Source organism: Phialemonium atrogriseum (assembly GCF_030411735.1).
Source record: "Phialemonium atrogriseum strain 8032-3 unplaced genomic scaffold QBC33scaffold_25, whole genome shotgun sequence".
Classification (NCBI taxonomy): Eukaryota; Fungi; Ascomycota; class Sordariomycetes; order Cephalothecales; family Cephalothecaceae; genus Phialemonium; species Phialemonium atrogriseum.
The window spans coordinates 152,485-168,011 of record NW_026848162.1 but is presented as its reverse complement, the minus strand read 5'-3'; the positions used below and the strand labels follow the sequence as shown (position 1 = coordinate 168,011).

The following is a 15,527-nucleotide window of genomic DNA, read 5'->3' as shown; positions in this document are numbered from 1 at the left end:
CGGTCCTCATAATCCGGGGCGGCGGGTCCGGCGAAGGCATGTTCGGAAGGAGTTGCTAATTTCCGCGCCGAAAAAGCAGGCCGATGAGCAAAATCAATCCGGTGACGCCATTCGGAGATCGGTCGGATCTATCGGCCCGTAGCCTGGATCTTTTTCTTTCTGTAAACGTCAAGGCGACACCTTCTTGCCCTGTCACTCACTTCACCCGCAACCGCCCTTCACCCCCCCCTGGGATCTCTCGGCGATGATTTCAAAGTTCGGCAGATATGTCTTCCACGAATCGGGCCTTCGCTCGGTCTACTCGACGGGGCGCGACGCCTGGCTGATCATCCTCTGCCGGACGTGCCGCATGTTCGCGCACGGCGCCATCTCGCTGATCCTCGCGCTCTTCTTCGCCGAGCTCCGCGTCTCGGACTCGCACATCGGCCTGTTCATGACCCTGACCCTCGCCGGCGACGTCGTGCTGTCTCTCGCCCTGACCCTCGTCGCCGACCACGTCGGCCGCCGCCGCACGCTTGCCGTCGGCGCGGTCCTGATGATCATGTCCGGCACCGCCTTCGCCCTGTGCGAGAACTACTGGGTCCTCCTGCTCGCGGCCGTCGTCGGCGTCATCAGCGCCACCGGCGGCGACTTTGGGCCCTTCCGCGCCATCGAGGAGTCCACCCTGTCGGAGCTGACCACCCCGACCACGCGCCCCGACGTGCTCGTGTGGTACGTGACCACCGCCAGCCTCGGATCCGCCGTCGGCACCGAGATGTCCGGCCGCATCGTCGAGGCGCTGCGTGCTCGGGATGGCTGGACGCTGCTTGACGCGTATCACGCGTGCTTTTGGATCTACGGCGTGATGGGTGCGACGAACCTCCTCTCCAACATGCTGCTGTCGGAGAGGTGCGAGCTCAGAGGGACGAAAGGGCCTGCTCCTATACCAGATCAACTTGAGTCAGAACCCCTGCTTGAGGGCTCTACAGAGGAGCCCCTAGATGCGCCGGGGACTCCCAAGGCCAGAGACATCGACGCACCGCCAGCCAAGAGGAGCCGGTTTGGCCAGATATCCCTCGAGACGCGCTCCATAATGTACGCGCTGTGGTTCCTCCTCATGGTCGACTCCCTCGCCGACGGCATGGTAAGCATGTCCCTAACGACCTACTACATGGACCAGAAATTCCACCTCCCCAAATCGACCCTCGGCGACGTCGTGTCGGCAAGCTACCTCCTCTCCTCATGCTCGACCATCTTCGCGGGGCCGCTGGCCCGCCGCATCGGCCTCGTCAACACCATGGTCTTCACGCACATCCCGTCCTCAGCCGCGGTCCTGCTGTTCCCGCTGCCGCGCACCGTCCCGCTCACCTTCGCGCTCCTGCTCGTCCGCGTCGGCCTCAACAACATGGACCAGGCGCCGCGGTCCGCGCTCATCGCCGCCGTCGTGCGCCCCGAGGAGCGCACCGCCGTCATGGGCGTCACGGGCATGCTGCGCACCCTGGCTGCCACCGCGGGGCCGTCGGTCACGGGCGTGCTCGCTGGCGGCGGCCGCTTCTGGGTCGCGTACGTGGCGGCGGGGGCGCTGAGGCTGGCGTATGACTTGGGCCTGTTTGCTATGTTTATCAATATCAAGCTGCATAGGCATGAGCCTGTTGAGGCGGCTGAGGAGAGAGGGGAGGCTGATGAGGAGGACAGTGATGGGGAGCAGGCTGGCGTGCGGGAGAGGTAGCTTGAAGGGGGGGAGGACTACTGGTTGGGCTTTGTCTTTGCCTTTATCTGCGACTTGGCCCTATGGATTGTCAACTTGACTCGTATTCAAGCGGACACTTGTCCAAGATTTGTTCAGCCATGGTCAGTCCGAATGTCCAAGTCTGCCACACCTGCACTAGGTATTGGATGCGTCGTAAGGTTTGCAATACTTGGGTCGCGGCAGGGCTTTAAGTCTCTGCTGTGGATGCAGTTGGCGCGTTGGCAGGGGGCTACTTTAATAGCAATCTAGTGATATTGTACGAAGTAAAAGTGGTGATGATATTCGGTGGTTTCTACGCAGAGGGTGCGTAGGCTTTGACTGACCCGCGCTAGCGCACAGGCCAGGCCACAGGCCACTGGGCGCCTGCCTGGGTGTTACCAACGAGTGAGAGGTCACTGGCATCAAAGAGTTCCAGGTTGGAGTGGGGAGTCGGATAATCCCACATTCTGCGGACCAAGACGGAACACACACTGGATTCCCCAATAAACTACCTTTTTTTGTTGTGCTTCTAATAGGCGGGCTCATCGCATCATCTGCCACGTTGACAAACGCCTGCCGCTGCGCTGCGCAGGCTGAAAATTTGCTTCTGGTTGATGCCCGGTCCAAGTAAGCCAATGGCACGTCTACTGTCGCTTCCTAGGCAAGCTGCAGAATGTTGGTGGGTGTCAATGAAGATACGAATTACTTTATTGGTTTAGCTATCGTTTGGCATGACGTAATATGCACGCCGGATTGTCTTGTCGCTCTCCGGTTTGTTCACGCCAACCGCGCTTCTTTTTGGGGCATTCAGCTATGCAGGCTGTGTCGAGCTGGCCAGCTTATGGACACAATTGACATTGCAGCAGTCACTGTCGGCGCATCTCACTTATCTATCACCCGCGAGGCTCATGTCCGCGCTCGACACCTCAATGTCTCACTGGTATCGTCTAGTTTCGAGCTCGCAAGTATTTGACATGTTTGGGCTGATCTTAGCCTTGATCTGGGCGTTTCCGAACTATGTGCGGGCGATGGACGGAACGGACTTCGCAAACAACCTGTTCAGTGATTTAGGTTCGTCACCGTCATTCCCAGTGCTGCTGCCTTTGGATATATTCGTCTATTCGAATCAGCGAACTAATGATGGTAGGTCCCCTTCTGACTCTTTTCGGGGAGCGGGTCGCAATCCAGTATCTGAGTCACAGCACCACATGGATAGAGGGCCTGATATTCGCCTGCGCGCCGATTGGTATTTTGACGGCCGTGGTCTCTGCTATTAGGGTTGGTGGGAGTCGATGGCTGAAGGCAATTGTTGGACGAGCAAGAGAACCCGATGCAGATGTGGAGCTCGAGTTAATGAGGTGAGCAATTGCATATCAAAGATGCCTTCTGGTGTATGTCAGAGAACGTTGCTGCCTGGTAATACTGACGCCTCTTCCCTAATAGCTCTACTTCTTCGGATGTTTGCGAGCTATGGAATGGCGCTGGGATCGTCCGCGTCGTTGGAAGCCCGTCGATTATCGAGTTGATATATCGCAGCCCCGACGAGGCGAACCTTTGCAACGACGGCACAGACGGGGACAAGTTAGTCGACACTCTCGACACGGCTAAAAAGAGTGGTCTTTTTGTGCTCGCATCTGGTCGTGGCGAGGCCACGCACGACCGCCACGACTCGTTCGATAGAGATAAAGAGGAAGAGAGCCTCGCATCGAGCAATGCCGATATCGAAGTATCCAGGAGATTCTCTGCCTCGCCGCCGAATATTGTTCTGAACGTATCCGGCGGTATCGTCCGTGGTTGGGAACTGATGATTGCCGCGGCGATTGGGATGGTCCTCCAGGCAGGAGTTCTGGTCTATGACGGGCTCATTACCTACCGTTTAAATGTTACACGAGGTGTGAAGGTGAATGGGGACGCGCTCCCGTTGACTGTCGTGGGGACTATGGGGCTGATGCTAGGGACCTTCCTCTGTGCGCTCGTGGTCGAAAATAGTACGGAGGAAGAGGTGTGGGAGGCCACTTGTCCGAAGAAACAGGCACTCCGCATAGTATGGTTGCAACGGGGTAAATTGGTTGGAGACCAGGACTTTGGGTCCTTCGTTATCCACGACACGCACCATCAACAACGGATAAGGACATCGCGGAAAATCGCGAATACCAAGAGGTTGGAGATCTGGACGCTACTTGGATCAAGCTTAACCATAATCAGTAAGTTAGAAAGATGACCGCCCTTTTAGCCTTCCTCTGCTAATTAATGTTTCATAAGGCTTTGTACTTCAATTTGTCGGGTGAGTCTCCACCTACCTAGCTAGTCGTGATCGCCTTTGTTAATTTTATATAATTAACCAGAGTTCGGGAGATGCACTGGTCTGCGTCAGTTGCACAGCTGCTGGCAACCGGAATCATGGTTATCGTGAGACTTGCCATCTATCGAAAGATTTCCATGATGCCGAGAACGAGTCAGCTGCCACGGGGATATGAGCTGGACGCCATGGCCAAGATCATCAACGGATGCCAGGACTGGAGGATTCTCACCCCCCATTCAACACAAGGTCTGATACAAGCGCTGTCCCAGGATACCTCACGTCTTGCCACTCGGGTCTTGCAGACGCGGATCAGGTTAGGGCAACTCTCGGGGTGGTCAAGCGAATGTGCCCAGGTGGTCGACCAGGTATCCCAGGCTATGGAAGCGGTGCTAAATCACGTTTACAATCCGAATGGAGACGTTACCATAAAACAGAGTTTCCAACAGAAGGCAGAATTCGAGTGGAATCTAGGAGTGGCGGTCGCAAAAGACGAGAAGGACTTTCGGGGCAAGCTGAAGATCGTTCTGAGAAGATCCAAATCCGAAGACAAGTGGACGCGATGGCGAGTGCAGAGTGAAGAAGTCGAGGCCGCACTCTCTCTGTGGATGTCGCACTTCTCGCAAACGTCGACCCAGTCGCGAAACTTGTGGATTATCGGCCCTAATACCCCCCTCAATCAGATTGTCTACGACTGGTGGATACACCGTGGCACAGACGGGATCCGAATAGACGACGTAGAGTCATACTGCGCCCTCCGCTTCGTTGACAAAAGCCGAGTGTTCGATGTCGACGGGTCCCAGTGGAGGACCCGGGCCGCGGATTTGAAAGAAGCGGGACTCCTCGCAGCCGTTACTAACGACAGTTTGCCGAGGATGTGCGGCCAGTTTCTCTTAGGGTGCTTCATCAAGAGTACGATAGCATGTGTCCAGGAGCTTGATGGAGCAACGAGGGTCACTCCAGGGACGAGTCCTGGCCAGTTCCTCCTGGTAAATAATGCTGTACGGGGGCTTGCAGACGCACTGCAACAGAGCGGCCTCGTTTCCATCGAAGATTCATATAGGCTCGCCGTGCCTGCCCTGAATGACGCCAGTATACTGCCAGGCCCGTTCGACGTCCTCGAGGATATCGTTGCAATAGCCAAAGCCAAAGGAGACACAGTCGATACACTCGACAACACATTTACGCGCCTCATTTATGTGTGCCGGGATAGAGCGAAGACTCAGAGCTGCGAAGAGCATTGGGCGAAAGCTGGCCGTACCTTTACACGTCTGATCGAGATCTTGTCAAATGCTATGGGGCCACATGCCGCGTCTACATTGAAGGCCAAAGAAGCCATGGATCAGTTCGCGATTGACTTCATGGAATCGAGCATTTCCACGTCTATCGACGACAAAGATCGACTCAGAGGGTTCGACGAGCCATTCAGGCTGCATGCCGCATCATCGAAGGGTCTCATCGGTCAGGTGCTTCAAGCACTCCTAGACGGTGTCGGAGTGGACACCTGGGACGACGAACACGAGACTCCCATCAGCTTGGCTATAAAGCGGGGTTACTTGGACATTGCCCGGTTGGTGATATTCTATGGTGCCCCTGTCGATCACGATCTCCTCTCCATCGCGATTGACAAGAACGGCAACGGACTCTACCCTAATTGCGACCAAATGGTTCGCCTACTGCTATTAAACCTCCAGAACCAGACAGAAGTGTTGTTGGAGGCGTGCGAAAAGGGATATAGCATGATCGAACTGCTTCTTGAGATTGGTATCGACGCAACTGTCAAGGACAGCAAAGGCTTCACGCCGCTACATATCGCCTCGATGAACGGCTTCGTGAAGGTTGTTGAGATCCTTCTTGCTAAAAATGCAGACGTCGCCGCCAAAACGCCCAATGGACAGACGGCGCTACATCTCGCTGTAGAAAGAGGACATAACGAGGTGGTCATGCAGCTTCTCAACGCCAAAGCCAGCCTGGACTCTCGAAACGAGCTGGGACAGACCCCACTGCACATAGCGGCAGAGAGGGATATTTTGGATATCATCAAGATCCTCGTGGAGAGGGGAGCAGACCCGAACGGACGGCAGGCCGATGGAAAGACGGCTCTTCATATCGCTGCCTTCAACAACAACGCGGAGGTCGTCGGGTGGCTCATGGACCACGGGGGCGTAGATATAGTGGCTAGAGACAAAGACCAGGCCACGGCGCTACACTTGGCGACCCGGAATCGCCACGACAAGGTGATCGAGATCCTGACAGAGGCGAGGGAAGTGGTGCTACGAGCAAAGGACAAATACGGGCAAACCCCTCTCATCGTGGCCTCACGGGAGGATGGGCGCGAGTCCATGATAAGGATCATGATTGAGCGCGGAGCGGACATGGCAGCACGCGATGAGTCCGGCCGCGGCCCGCTCGAGTACGCCGCCAGCTCTGGCCACGCCGCGGCGGTGCGGCTGCTGGTCGAGAAGGGGGCGCCGCGGGACAACAGGGACGGCTTCGGCCGGACGGCCCTGCATTACGCATCCATGAGCAATCACACCGCCATCGTCAGCCCGCTGGTCGACGGCGGCGCCCCCATCGACGCCATCGACAAGGACGGCTGGACTGCCCTCCACTATGCATACTGCACTGAGAGTTGGGCCGTGGTCGACCTGTTAACGGAGAAGGGCGCGGACCCCTCGCGCAAGGATCGCCTCGGCCGCACGGCCGAGTCTTACAGGGACGAAAAGTTTGAGATCAACTTCTGGACCAGAGCTCTCCCGCCTCCCTATCCTAAAGTTGTGCTAGCTTAGATGAGGAGGGCGACTCTGTTCCAAACAATCATTATTTTCTCACTTAACATCACCGACACTGCTTATCCGGATCGCTGAACATTAATTGAAGCTCACCAGCGTTAGGTTATCCACCGGGTCTTCTAAACATAGATACTGCAGAATGGATTGAGAAAAAGATGCGAATCTCGAGGAGCCAAGAAGACAGGCTCAGAGACAATTGCCAGCGGCCCGGCTCTCTACACTCACAATCTAGGTCTGACTCTACCTCATGATGCCTCCTTGGCCCCCTCATCACTCCAGGAGGGGAAGCGGCAGGCTTTCTAAATTGGCAGGCCCTCAGGGGTGGATGATAAGGGATGGATAACAGCTCGTATCTTCTCTCAACCCTGCTTCGGCTTCCCCCCTGTGCATCTTCATTTCAGCAGCGAATGAGAGCGAGACAGTGCCTTGCGCCAAGTCTGCGGGAGAAACTTTGATTCCCGACTGCAAGGTATGGGCATGTGACGTCGTCTTGCATGCCGCTGGGACTGGGACCGTTGAGGGGTAGACGGGGTTATTTTAAGAATTGTTTGTATTTTGGCACCAGCAGGCTCCAACCGCTGTTCCCGCCGCCAATTCCTTCTGTCGAGAGATTCCCATGCACTCCACAACCGTGTCCGCATTCCATCCTCAATCTCACCAGCTCACCAGCCATGGCCTCTCTCCAACCGCTCGTCCAATCCAACATCCCCGCCGCCGGCGAGATATACGCCCCACTCAACCCTCGCAATATCCGCATCCTCACCCTCCTCCCAGGAAAGCCAGGTGACGCTCTTCACTGCCGTCTCGAAGTCTCCTCCCTAGACGCCAACCCAGACTACGAAGCCCTGTCCTACGTATGGGGCAGCCAGGACGACCCCGCCGCCATCAGCCTCGGCGGCCGGCCTTACCACGTCACGCCGAACCTGGCCGCCGCGCTGAGGCAGCTGAGGTCCGAGACGGCGGGGCGCAGGCTGTGGGTCGACGCCGTCTGCATCGACCAGTCCAACCCCGCCGAGCGCGGCGAGCAGGTCCGGCAGATGCACGTCATCTTTGCCGGCGCACGGGAGGTCGTCGGCTGGCTCGGCGTCCTGGATGATCCGTTGTTGAGCTACCTAGGCGTCTCCGGGGAGGAGACGGGCTGGTTCCTGGCGATTGTCCGGGAGGCCGAGGCGAGGCGGTTTGATGTGTCTTGGATGAGAGGGATGCTGCGCGAGAATGCGGGGAGGCTGTTCAACCCTCTCAGAGGGCTGCTGGTGAGGGAATATTGGAGGCGGCTGTGGGTTGTCCAGGAAATCGTGCATGCGAAGCGGGTGAGGCTCATGTGCGGATCGACGTCGATTGTGATGGGCAGCTTGGTCCGGTTCCTCAACGCTATTTTTTGGGCAACCTTTGACACACCTGACGAGGAGATCAGGGTAGCAGCGCTCAAGGGAGTGGAGCTATTCACGCTGTATTTCACCCCCCTGCAGGACCATCTGTCGGCCATGAAACACATCGTCTATCTCGGGAACAATAAGCGGTGCAGGGATCTCAGGGACAAGCTGTTCGGCGTCCGGAGCTTGCTGCCGGAGGAGCTTCAGGAGTGCATTGATGTGGATTACTCGGCGAGCGTGGGGGACGTGTATGCCTCTGCCACGAGGAAGATCATCGAGTCGGTCGGCGCCCTGGACGGAATCCTGTGGAGGCCATTCCAATGGGACCAGACTGAGCTCTGTGGAGACTTGGATATACCTACGTGGGCCATCAGCCTGATCGAGGAAAACAACATGCCGACGTCCGAATGCGCACTGGGCAACACCTTCCGAGCAAGCGCTGGGTTTCCGGCCTTCTACAGCTTCTCGGGGCGGCAGCTTGAGACGCGAGGAGTCCGCATTGGCGTCATACGGCAGTCTCGTATGAACAATCTGGGGCGTGATCAGAGAATGGCCTTCCGTTTTAGCGACTTCATCAAGCACTCGAGGAGCTGGCTTGAGAAGATTCGGTGGCCCTGTGCTGCGGCAGATATCGACCGTCGGACCTACGCCATGACTCTCCTCTGTGGGGGCTGGCCTGAGCTTGTGGAGCGCGTGGAGAGGAACGTGTTTGGCGAGATGGATGAACTTGACGACATCCAAGACCGCAGGCTTGGTGAGATGCTGTTGCCCCTGGCGGAGAGAGAGGCGATGATCTTTGAGCCTACTCGGGCTGGGTTGTTAAGCGGCCCCTACGCCGAGGAAGGAACGACTTTCAAGTATATGGGTCTCACGAGTAACAGGTGGGTATTTGAGGGTGATGTCGTTTGTGTGTTGCTTGGGTTCAAGACCCCGGTGATCCTTAAGCCGGTGGGGGACAAGTACGAACTGATTGGGGATGCGTATATACGCATCTACATGGACGGTGAGGCTATGGCTGGGTTCAGCGGTGATGTTGACGAGTTGGAAAGCTTCACTCTGATTTGACGAATCGACAGTAAATAGACTGGGGGTTGTTCATGAGGCTACATTAACCAGGCCAGTGCCACACACACCTTGCCATTCTGTGGGATTTCCCTCATCTTGGTCTGATGCAGAGTTCCATACTAGGCAAGTCTCTGTGTCACTTTAGACACGAAAGTCTTGGGTGTCCGTGGGGAGAGCATAAGAGTCACCAACCATTACGCGGCGTGACAACCCCTCCGAGATGTCAAGCATTTCCCAATGACAACGCCCTGTCCAGCTTAGAACGCAGGTAACGCATCATGGATTTCTTTCCCACATAATTCTCAGTGCCTCGTATGACAAACTACCTATCAGCTCCCTACGTTCATACCTTGCTCTTGAGTCGCATTATCCTTCCAGGAGTGGATGGCGTCACGTTTCGCCATGTCGATGCCTTGCATCACTGGAACTGCCAAAGACCCAAGCGCACTTCCTTTGTTACCATCTCCCGAAAGGCGGGAAAAGAGGCCTGGACTGAGGAGCTGAAAGCGACTGGGGTTACATACAGGACTCCAACCATACTAGCCACGGTCCCTGCATATTCAGCAGCCTGGATCCTTGATACTTGCGGTATGGAACACGGCCGACGTATTGGCGTGGATGGAAGCTCTCGACTAGCGAGTCAATTCGAAGAGTGGCGGGTGGGTTGGGTAACACAATACTTCTACAGGCTCTCTCCTCTTGTAATACTCCAGTTGTGAGTCAAATATCATGCTGCTACGGATTTAGACCCCGTTTCATTAGTGACAACGAGGACCTTAAAAGTTACAATACTATCACCTCGATGTGGCTGGTATTTGCTCTGTAATTACTTTGAAGGTGGAAGTTATTTTGATGGTGAAGTGGGACCTCTTAGACATCGAAGAAAGACGATACTGTGTTTCTAATTTTACCACCGTCAAACAATGGATTCGAATCGTTACTCTTTGTCACCTCTTTCCTCAGCCACGCTCTCATCAAAGACAAGTGATTGTTCAATGGCACTTGCTTCCCGTCACAATGGACCCAGAGGAGACCCCAACCCACCTGACATTTTGCGTCCATGAATTACATATAAAAGAAGCAGACCCTGACTTCAACTTCAGATCTCCGTTCCCACCATCAACCACGACATTGAAGCCAGTTACCATCCCCATACCACTGCAAACTCGCGAGCGCAACAATGACCTACACAATCAGCATCCGGGACCCCCGGATCAACATCGAACTCGTGGTCAACATGCACACCGGCAGAGCGTCCAAGCCAGACCATGCCCCAACTTTCGCGGCAATGCTGTTCCGCTTCAGCCTGTCGCTCGGGCTCCCCGTCGCCGTCGCTTACATCCAGGCCGCGGCTCTATGCGGTTTCGGGCTGGCCGTCTGCGACGCCATTCTCGGGCAGCCAGACATCAACTGGTACAGAACTCTCCGGCTGCTAACGGTTCTCTGTTCGGTGTTGTGGTTCTGGGTGTGGCGCGAATGGGTGGGGTCGAACACGAAGCCGGTTCTGGTCCTCTTCCGTGGCTATCTCGGGGACGCACTTGGGTCCTGCCGGGCTAGGCTGGGAGGGGTACAGAATGTGGGTGCCCCGGATCTGGCGGAGAAGGAGAAGGAGGGCTGAGGTGATACGTGGAGGCAAAAGTGAGGATGCAGTCACGCAGTTGTAAACTTCGAAGTTCCTAGGGGCAAATAAACCTTTGTAGGAGAACACCATGCACTACGTATGCCTAAAATATAAGACGACCCAACACCTGATGAACCACTGCTGCTGAGCTGCTAGGAACGAATGGTCTAAGAAATAGCAATCTCGGACGTAATCCGCTGCATTTCATTCCTGACCACCCTCAGTCTTTCCTCCACTCTCTGTCGAAAGTCCTGATCGCTCTCACTCTCAAGTGCAACATTGTCATCCTTAACAATGTTGAGCGTGTTCACGATAACTGATAGATGCCCTTGAGCGGCAGCTTGGATATCAGTTTGAAGCCCCTCCGCCAGCGTCGAAAAACTTCGTTTGAACTGGGTCATCAAGTCATCAAATAGTCTCGCATCTGCGAGTCTTCTGTTGATGATCCCTTTCCGGCGGCTGTCACTGCCGCTGCCTAGTTGAGGACAAGGTATCAGCGGACAGCATAAACACAATCTACAGGATGGATGATGGGCTTACCACTTTCGCGGCGGCACGCATTGTATGATTCCTCCATTGCTTTCCCCATCATTGAAGTACGAATACCAGAGAGTGCATCAGTTCTCAGCATGCTGGTAGCCAATCGTTAGCTGGATAGCTTTGAGAGATAGACCATGAAAATCACTGACGAAAGCTGTTGCCCGAATACATCACAGATATCTTCAACGTTGGCAAGTAGCAGACGTTGACGGGATAAGAATGCCTGCCTAAGGGTGGCAGTGGACAGCGAGTCGGCCCCGAGCTCGGTGTCTGCAGAACACATCAGTGAATGGCCGCCAATCATGAAGTCGTCTTCATAGTTTACCTAGGTATTGCGGTGCCGACTCCAGACAATCTTGAATCAACGCCATGGTTGTCTCTTGATGGCTATCGATTTCTGAGAGAAGCTCAGCCCACTGAGGCTCCAAGTCCTCCATCATAGCTTCAATAGCCTCCTCGTTCCAGTTGTGTGAGCCAGCGGTGGGGGTAGAATGGTCTCCGTAGTTTCGACAAAAGGCCGAATACGTTGCTGATAGCATGATCAGAATCTGGACCGGCATTAAATGGACAACTAGAACTCACAATGGTGCCACTGAAGTCGTGTTAACAGACCTGATTCGGTGATATGATATTAGGTGAATGCAGAAGACTTACCCCTGTCCATTCGCCGCTAGCATTCCTCGCGCACTGCCTCCATGCAGTATTACGCTGTCCTTTATAAAAAGTCAGAACGAGGAATATTGGTTAAGGGGAAAGGCAACACGTACTGAATCTGTCCATCACCTTGTCTTTGAACTCATCCTTCATTGACTTGCTAATATCATTCATCCTTGAACCGGCCCCGGTTAAATCCTAACGCAGTACATCAGCCACAACCATAATCGGACTTGATCAGCGACTTTTTTACTCTTGTCAACCTGGCCTCCACCGCATCAAGAGTCTGTCGGACAACTCTCTTGCGCTCGGCATCCATGGTCCCCGCACCGGACTGCACCCACAGATCGACGTCGCCAAGAAGCGCCGGGATGTCGTCTCGGATGTACCTTGTGGCGATCCGCAGCTGACTCTCCGTCACCATTGATAGGCAGTGTTTGCGGATCTGGAGAACCCCGCTCAGCTGGAGATACGGCAGAGCCTCGTCTTTGGGCATGGGTCGGTGGTCCCAGTATAGCGTGTTGCTAACGCAGAACACTTTGACGCCGTCGCCTGGCACCCGCGGACCGTAAAGGTCTTCTATGCTCGTTGTCACACTGGCATTGCGCGTGTTGATAAGGTATTTGACCAACCTGGCGGGCCCGTCTGTCAGTATTATAGCTGTGGAAGGCAATGTTGTCGGAGGCGTGGACTTACTGGAACTCATGCTCCCTCTTCCGTTTCCTACTTCACTGTCAGCATTTGCTTTTCTCAGAGGAAGTCACATATGCATTACGTCGCTGCCCTGGATCGACGAAGAAGGTTGAGTTGATGGTCCTTTTCCTCGTCCAACAAGTCGTCCTCTTCGCCGTACTCATCAAGCTCATCCTTGATCTTCTTCAAATCACGTCGATCGGCCTCCACAATGTCGATGCGCTTCTGGATCTCCTTCGCGCGGTCGCCTTTCCAATCTTTCTTGGCCTCCTCGGGACGAATGTCCTATTATCTGTTTTAGTTTGACGTGTCGAAAGTGGCGCCAACAAGGATGGACTTACATCGGCCTTTGTACAGATAACCCCAACGTTCGAGAGCTTAGCTTGGCGCGCCAAATTAAAGACTCCCATAACCCCGGCGTCAGTGGTGGCTCTGCCAATGTAGCAGACGGCGAAGATCTCGTCGCACTGGAGCATATACCGCTCCGTAATGTTACGACGGGCCGCATTCAAGTCTCGAAGGCCTGGAGAAAAAGAGAATATCAGTGGAAAAGTCCAATTACCCCGTGCAAAATGCATGCAGCCAAAACACACCTGGAAGATCGACAAGAATGAGGCCATTTCGAAGAATATGAGCCCTCAGGTAGACCCTGCTGGCAATTAGTCAAGCTCAATGGAAAAGGGCTCGGGAGCCATAGTCAGGAACTGAGCAACACGAACCTGATTTTGCGGATATAAGGCCACATGGCCGGCTCTTTGGAAGATGCGCTCTCAGATGTGAGCTTCATGAGAAGTGCGGAACACTCAGCCAGCGAAGACGCCACCAAGTTGCGTCCGGCGTTGGATGAGGGGGCCACAACCTTTGCCCACGAGCGGAGGGTTTCCATGACGGAATCCTCGTCCCAATCCACGAGGAACTTTTCGTCGGCAAGCCTGCTGCGGAACATGGCCCGGAAGGTGTCCAAGGCAACGTTGGCCCTGTCCTGGAAGTCTTGCCTCTCGTCTCTGTCCATCTCGTCGCGGTGGTGATGGAAGTGGCGATAGGCTTGAAGGAGATCCGTAAGTTGGGCCTCGACCTCATCCATGGTAAACATATCCACCCCGGCTTCGAAATGGTCCTTGTCATGGTAGATGTACTCTGTGACGACGCATGTGCACGCTGCACCGCTGTTGCTCTGCAAATGCATCAGGCCAAAGCGTACTAATAAGGGGTTGTGGTGCTGTTACTCACTGTTCTTGCCAATCCCTGATGATCCAGGAGCGAGTTGAGAAGGCTGCTTTTACCTGAAAAGGTACTGTTAGCTAACCCATAGAGACACACCAAATTGAAGAACACAAACACTTACCGACACCGGAATCGCCAACAAAGCCCACGATACGAGTGGAAGGACACAGAAAGCGGGACAGCGCCTCCGCCTCTCCATGGAGACGTCGCATGGTCGAGTCCGGCTCCGCATGCAGGGAGAGGGAGCTGCTCTCAAGGACACCGGTCAGATCGGCCACGGCGCGCTTCGCGTCAGCAAAGGCCTGCTGGAAGCCGGGCTCGTGGAAGCGATCACGGGGCGGCTCTTCGTCTCGAACGTCGTGCGGAGTCGTGATCTTCACCCGCGAGCTGGAGCGTCGCCGGGAAGCAGAAGAAGCTGCCTGAACCCCCTCGCTGGATGGGGGAGTCCGGCTCGGGGACAGGGCCCCGGCTCCCGAACCGCCGGCAACGTCGTCGAGCGCGGCTGCGACGTGGGACATGTCGAGACTGGAATCCGGAGTCGAGAGGCGGATTGTGCCCAGAGTCTGGCGGATGTTGTCAATCGTTCCGCGGTTTGCTGCGTCGCCGGGGAATGATGGAGTTGCCCTGCTCCCCGAGCTGTCCGAAGGGGGAGGAGTGTATGTGAAGGATGGATTGCGGCTGTGCAAGGCTCCACTCATGGTATGGTTTCGACTTGATGGCGCACTGGAGTCACCCTCAATTGAGGAAAGGAGAGTCTTGTCAGAGACCAAGCCATTGTCGCTTCCGGCGAGGTCAGCAGCTCCTCTGAAGGAAAACACAGATCCGCAAGAAGTGGATGATGGAGTTTCCATTGCGTCGGAGGAGGATGTGATGCTCTGTGGATTCATTTCGAATTAGAAGGCCTCTCACAACAAGAGACGAAGCGACCGGAATGCGTGGGGCAGCTGCCATATAATTTGGGTGATGGGAACAGGGAACAGCTTGTAAGACAAGCTAGACTTCGACGCAAGTGCAATTCTGCTTTGGCAAGAGACGCAAGGCGACTGGAGAACAGGTGGAGGGGCAAAGCACCTTAAATGAAGTCAAAAGGCAGTTGGAGAATGATCCACGACCACGATCAATTGAGTCGGTGATTGGGAATGGGCACATTTATCCCCAAACACATACCCCTCTATAGGGGCAAGAGGGGCAGTGAAAGTGGAGATCAGAAACAACAATATGCAGTTGGTTCTCGTTTGGTGGGTGAAGGCCAATAGGAGACTCCCGCCGAGACTGGAAGTCCACCTCTCCACACATGGGCCTAAACTTGTGATTGGTTGTTATAAATACAATGCCATCAACGTGACAGAAAGAACAAGCGCCAGGCCCCGAGAACGGGCATTAGGGCCGACACCGCGCCATTTGCGACATCGAGTGTCTGGCCCTGGCAGCTGTACGCGCCCAGGAACGCCTCCTTCTCGGATCTCAGAGCATCGGCCTGGAGCAGGAAAGACGGGTCTGTTGACGAGACTGCGGGATTTTGGAGGACAATTGGCGGTGATGGGGCGGTGATGGGAGA

At 55.3% G+C, this 15,527-nt stretch overlaps 6 protein-coding genes across 6 annotated transcripts; 5 read left to right on the top strand and 1 right to left on the bottom strand.

The window, feature by feature from the left end:
* Positions 1-244: 244 nt before the first annotated feature.
* QBC33DRAFT_457693 (MFS general substrate transporter) lies at positions 245-1,708 on the top strand (the record flags this gene model as incomplete). The annotated part of the gene is made up of 1 exon (XM_060424866.1): positions 245-1,708. The coding sequence occupies one exon, from the start codon at positions 245-247 to the stop codon at positions 1,706-1,708; it is 1,464 nt and encodes a 487-aa protein (XP_060280462.1).
* Positions 1,709-2,736: 1,028 nt separating this feature from the next.
* On the top strand, positions 2,737-4,038 carry QBC33DRAFT_595504 (uncharacterized protein; the record flags this gene model as incomplete). Its single annotated transcript, XM_060431833.1, has 5 exons — positions 2,737-2,779; positions 2,856-3,066; positions 3,152-3,293; positions 3,399-3,912; positions 3,971-4,038. The coding sequence occupies 5 exons, from the start codon at positions 2,737-2,739 to the stop codon at positions 3,994-3,996; spliced, it is 936 nt and encodes a 311-aa protein (XP_060280461.1). The 3' UTR covers positions 3,997-4,038.
* QBC33DRAFT_202145 (ankyrin-2) lies at positions 3,851-7,045 on the top strand. Its single transcript, XM_060422596.1, has 3 exons — positions 3,851-3,916; positions 3,971-3,992; positions 4,054-7,045. The coding sequence occupies exon 3, from the start codon at positions 4,064-4,066 to the stop codon at positions 6,794-6,796; it is 2,733 nt and encodes a 910-aa protein (XP_060280460.1). The 5' UTR covers positions 3,851-3,916; positions 3,971-3,992; positions 4,054-4,063; the 3' UTR covers positions 6,797-7,045.
* Positions 7,046-7,756: 711 nt separating this feature from the next.
* QBC33DRAFT_547582 (uncharacterized protein) lies at positions 7,757-9,677 on the top strand (the record flags this gene model as incomplete). Its single annotated transcript, XM_060428757.1, has 1 exon — positions 7,757-9,677. A coding segment is annotated over exon 1 (1,396 nt), but the record flags the coding sequence as incomplete, so codon positions are not given.
* Positions 9,678-10,417: 740 nt separating this feature from the next.
* On the top strand, positions 10,418-10,894 carry QBC33DRAFT_595502 (uncharacterized protein; the record flags this gene model as incomplete). The annotated part of the gene is made up of 1 exon (XM_060431832.1): positions 10,418-10,894. One exon carries the CDS (start codon positions 10,418-10,420, stop codon positions 10,853-10,855), a length of 438 nt encoding a protein of 145 aa, XP_060280458.1. The 3' UTR covers positions 10,856-10,894.
* A 19-nt stretch (positions 10,895-10,913) lies between these two features.
* On the bottom strand, positions 10,914-15,099 carry QBC33DRAFT_547579 (uncharacterized protein). The gene is made up of 15 exons (XM_060428756.1): positions 14,091-15,099; positions 13,976-14,028; positions 13,465-13,919; positions 13,339-13,394; positions 13,087-13,268; positions 12,828-13,030; positions 12,749-12,775; positions 12,306-12,684; positions 12,166-12,250; positions 12,053-12,111; positions 11,981-11,990; positions 11,724-11,927; positions 11,548-11,668; positions 11,399-11,490; positions 10,914-11,333 (listed from the first exon to the last, which is right to left on the bottom strand). Exons 1-15 carry the CDS (start codon positions 14,854-14,856, stop codon positions 11,026-11,028), a joined length of 3,000 nt encoding a protein of 999 aa, XP_060280457.1. The 5' UTR covers positions 14,857-15,099; the 3' UTR covers positions 10,914-11,025.
* Positions 15,100-15,527: the final 428 nt, after the last annotated feature.